Source organism: Myotis davidii, unplaced genomic scaffold, assembly GCF_000327345.1.
Source record: "Myotis davidii unplaced genomic scaffold, ASM32734v1 scaffold77, whole genome shotgun sequence".
Taxonomy (NCBI): Eukaryota; Metazoa; Chordata; class Mammalia; order Chiroptera; family Vespertilionidae; genus Myotis; species Myotis davidii.
Window position 1 is genome coordinate 3472859 of NW_006289713.1, and position 4951 is coordinate 3477809.

The 4951-nt window shown below is 58.1% G+C and overlaps 1 protein-coding gene across 1 annotated transcript in view; it reads right to left on the reverse strand.

Moving 5' to 3' along the window:
* Positions 1-1661: 1661 nt before the first annotated feature.
* JPH3 (junctophilin 3) overlaps positions 1662-4951 on the reverse strand; it is a 108946-nt gene continuing 105656 nt past the window's right edge. The window contains 2 exon segments of the mRNA XM_006762282.2: positions 1662-2031; positions 4360-4946. Coding sequence (XP_006762345.1) covers positions 1951-2031; positions 4360-4946 — 668 coding nt within the window. The 3' untranslated portion in view covers positions 1662-1950.

Genomic DNA, 4951 nt, shown 5'->3' on the forward strand with positions numbered 1-4951 from the left:
CTAGTCATGAAACCACTACTGCTTCTGTCGAAAGGTGCGCTTCTGTGCTGCTGCTTTTATGCATCTAACAACCTCATGGTGTTTGCATGTAAATATGTAAACCTGCATGTGTAGGTACCATTTCTGTCATGCAGTTATTGGAATGTACAAAAAAAGTCTGTAATCTTGACAGAGAGTTGCAAAGAATTATAAACCACATATCCCAGCATGATGATTCTTAGGGCTGCAAGGAGCAGGCATCTTTATTTGGTTCACTTCAGGTCTGCAGCAACCACTTGATATTAAAAAAGAGGAACGGAAAAAAGATGTACAAAAAGATGTGATATCCCTTTAGAAAGCAACATTATCAGAAATGTATTTCCTACGGATCCTCCCTCCCTTTCCCATGTCTCCACTCCCCAAAAAAGACCCCAACCTAAACCAAAATGTGAGAAGGAACGGGAATTGAATGTATAACAGAAAAAAAATAAAACTGAATTTAACTGGAACATGCTCTAATCTTTAGTTTATTTCTGGTTAAAAATATAGCAATCCAGTGCAGTGTAGTAAAGAAATCTGCTTGAAAGGTAGCAGAGAAACAGCTAAACATAAGCAAAGCAAGGCAGAGTCATAGGCGGGCTGTACCCAGGACGACTGTGGGACTCACCTTAAGGACCTTCCCAGTGTGAGCACAGGGGACCTGGGTATGGACGTGCCCGTGGCCCCACAGACACGTCCATACCCGCTGGCCGTCTGGCTCGAGCTAGGACCCTAGAGCACTCCAACATTCTGGAGCCTGGTTCTTTTGTTTGGATGACAGAGCAACACTGGTGGAGAAAGCAGAAACACCAGGAATCTGTTTGTGCGTGACTGAAAGTTGTGTTACATATTTGGGGGGAGATGGATATGCAACGATTTCTCAGGAATTTTTTAAGCCACTTGATTTCAACCACATTCTGTCCTGGGACTAGACCAGCTCCGGAGAATTAATGAGGCATCTGGGAAGAAGAGGCATGTCTTTGGGGGAAGTTGCAGGCACAGGACAAAATGAAACTCGTGGGCTCAGTGACGTGGGAGAAGATGGTGTCATGAAAGGGCTGCGGACGTCTGACAGGGACGTGGGAGCCTGGATACCTGTCCTGCACAGTAAGTACTGGAAGGCCGTGCTGCAGCCCAGGCGTGATGGCCGAGGGCCGCACTGCTCCCTGCCCTCTGGCACCAGCCCCGCGCCTCTGCAGGCTCTGGCCATCTGCAGCCTGGCTGCTCTGGGTCTGGTGGGAGGATGGGGAAGAAAGAGGGACAGCAGGGAAATGACGTCGCTGTGAGACTGGGGTGGGACCTGGCCTTGCAAGGAACGCCGTGGGGCAGTGCCGAGACCAGGGGTCTGTTTTTGGGGGAAGAGAAGAGAAGACAGACCTCTGCTTCCTGAACTCTGCAGCACAGATTTAAAACAGAAAAAGCCCAGGCTGCTGCCAGCCAGGATGGGACACCCTCTTCGCCGCGCCTCGCCCACACTGACCCCCCGATTCCAGGACAGGGAGGAGAAGCAGAGTGAGCCGACTCCCCGCCTCACACCTCCTGCGACCACAGCTGGACACCCAGAGGGGCCCTCCTCGGTGCCCCTTTCCCGCGTCCCTGGAGGGAGTGTGATGACGATGGCGACGATTTTACTGGTTTTGCCGCTGATCTGCTGGGATCCCTTTCTTTCCACTTCAAGCTGGAGGATCGGCGTGCTGGCCTCCTGCCATGCCACACAGCGTAGTGTTACACAAGCAAAGAATTCTGGCTAAAATCCAAAACATTACCCAGGAAAAAGGCAAACTGTGAGTAATACCCAATCGTGTGGTTCTGTGAAGGAACTCGGAAGTAGCTGTGGGCTGTCCGAGTTATGATCCTTTCCTTTTTGTTGTTTTGCTTTTAACGTCCCCCTTTTGTACACCAACTGGTATTTTTGCTAATGTGACAATTTCATCAGATGAAAAAGTTAATAAACAAAATGGCGACTCCGATGTTTAGCAAGATCACCATGGCTACCAGGATGGGAGCTGAGCCCTGGAACAGAAGGAGAGAGGAAGGGTTGAGTCGGGTCTGGATTGTTCTCACTCTGGCCATACCCACCCCCCAGCCCCAGACCAAAACAGGAGGTTGGAAGCAAACGTCCAGCTCTTCAGAGCATGAAGCCCTGCAGAAGTCAGACCTGAGGAAGAGGCCGCCACTGGACTCGGGGTCTGCAGTCACTGCCCCGAGCACTCTGGTGGCTGCCCTCCCTCCTGGTGCCCCAGGTCTCTCCTCACGTAAACACCCCACACCCCGCTCTGTACAGCTGGGACTTCAGACACTGCCACTGGATTTCAGATGTAGCCCTCCCAGAGTGGCCCCGAAATTCAGCCTAGGACCCCCAAACCGTCAGTGGGAGAACCTCTAATAGGCCTCTGAACACATCTTCCTCAATGGAAACCACCTTCCCGGAAGCAGCTCCAGCTCTGTGCTAACTGCTGTCCCTGGGCCGCCGGCCTCCCTCGCCAGCAGGAAGGAGCACTTGTCTTCTGCAGCCTTTCCTGGGTGCCCAGCACCCAGTGTCTCGGGGCGGAGCCCACAGTCGCTTGGGCTTGTCATCTTGAAGCTTCAGTGATGGGCGCAGGGCCTGCCCCCTGGAGAGGCCTCTGCTGGAACGCTCCTCCACTCCCCTGTCCTGGGGTCCCCAGCTGCCCCTCAGGACCAGACATTGGTCTGGCAGAGTAAGTACCAGAGCCCAGCTGGAAGCCTGCACCTCTTCCCAAGGGAGCTCCATTTTAAAGCTCCCAGACTCGCCAGCAGAGTTAAGTGGGAAACTACGGAACCTTTCCTGCGTCTCCACCCTGCCCATCATCCGGCTGCCCTAAAACAACCACATCCGCACACAGGTGCACATGGGCGCACACATCAGGTGCGCACACACCACGTACATGCGGCTGCACATGCACACACATTCCCAGCTGCCAGAATGAGGGGAGCGGAGTTGTGGCAGCTGGCACTTAGGTCTCGGGGCTGCTCTCCACAGGGGTCGAGAGGGGTTTGGGCAGGGAAGGCCGAATAGGAACCAGCCCACCAGCAAGAAGACATGCTCACAGGTTTCAAGGGGAATTAGAAATGGCCTCGAGGGCCAGCAGGCTGTCTTCTGATAGGCAGCTTCTCTCCCAAGGGAACATCAGATGAGGAACGGGACTCCTTGGGGACGGGCAGACACCAACCCTGCCCTGCAGCAGCACCAAGTCCCAGGGGCCAGTCTGGATGGCGGGCAGCACACAGAGGCTGGTTACTCAGTCGGGCTCTGCATGCCCATGAGGCAGGCCCCCAGTGTTCCGCTGGGACAAGTGGGACTGTGGCACGTGGCGCTCATCAGCACGTGCGGGAGGCCCTGTAGGCTGACACTGGTCCAGGGGGGATCATGCGGGACCACACAGGCATCAGCCTGGGGTGTAGGTCTGAAGTGTGTTCCAGTGGCCCTTTCTGCTGCCACTGGGCCAAGGGACCAAGGCATGTTGGTTCTAGGCGGAAGCCACCTGACAAAGGGTCCCAGGAGGTACCTCCGGGTGCAAGAGCTCTCCCAGCCCCTGACGGGTCCTGCCCAGGGGTGTCTGTCCTTCCCTCCCATCCATCCGCCTTGGGAGTGGTGCTTCTCGGTGAGTTTCACACCTGAGACACGGTCCTCACTCCTGAGCAGCCCCGGTGGCCCCCTGGGGCCTGATCAACCTGGACTACAGCCCCATCCGGAGCCACTGATCCCACAGGCCTGGGTGGGTCAGAGCCTCATTCTAACGAACTCCCGGAGTGCCCCGCAGTGCCATACTCAGAGAACCGCGGCTTCCCAGGCAGGGCCGAGGGGTGGACAGCCTCACAGAACTGTCCGTCTCACCCATTAGAAAGTAGGCCTTGGAGCAGGACACGTGTGTCCCGGCAGATGGGACCACCGTGCCTGGCCCGCAGGTAAGAAGGACCCGACCCAGCCTGACGCCCCTGCTCTGCGCCTGGCCCTCTGTCTCTCCTGGGTAGGGACTCGTGGGCGGTGGTGGGGCTCACAGGAGACTCCAGCACAGGGAATTGGAGGAACTTGGGGCAGGTCTGGGCGAGGCTGGGTCCCATGCTGCCACCTTCCTTTTGGGAGCTTCCAAACCTGCCCAAGTGTTTCACTGAAAGGATCAAGCCTGTGACCAACCTCCGGAGTCTCGTCTGACGGAAATGCCCCCAGCCCTGCACTGGCTTCCTGGAGGGAGGGCCCAGTCCTTGGAAGCCAGGGCATCAGCCTGGGTTCGCTCCTGACCCCCACCCCACCCCACGCACTCGACTAGAGCGGACTCCATGGACGTCTCCGGATGGGGGACTAACCAGACAGCCACTCACCGCGCTGGACTTGAGCTCGTCCCCGTTCTCCTCGTCGGACTCCCGGGCCACGGGCGCGGACTTCTGGGGCGGGGAGAAGGTCAGGTCCCAGCGCAGCAGCCGGGGCTCGGCTCTGTCGCCCAGCCGCAGGCTCTCCAGTCTCTGCACCGCGGGCTCCGCGCTCGCCGCCGGCCGCACGTTCTCCTTGTTCTGGGACTTGGATCTCAGTCTCTGCGCCCCAAAGCCCCGGTCCTCGCCCAGGCCCCGGCAGGCGGCCCCCCTACTGTAGCGTCTCTTCTGGGGGTAGGCCTCCTGCCCGTGGGAGTCCACCCGCAGCAGGGGCTTCATTTCCATCTCATAGTTGCTCAGCTTCTCCTCGTCCAGCTCCAGCAGCTTGGCGCCCCCTGAGCTGGGGTTGCTGGCCCGAGGGTGGGAAGTCCAGAAGGCAGGGGGCGACTCCGTCCGCCGCTCCCGGGGCTTGGGGTTCCCGGGCTGCTTGTGGCCCGAGCCCCGGGAGCGGAAGTCCTCCGCGGGCTGGCCACTGCGGAGGGTTCCGCTGCGGACGCCCCGGGAGGCCCCGGCCTTCTCCTCGCCCCAGCTGTGGCGGCCGTAG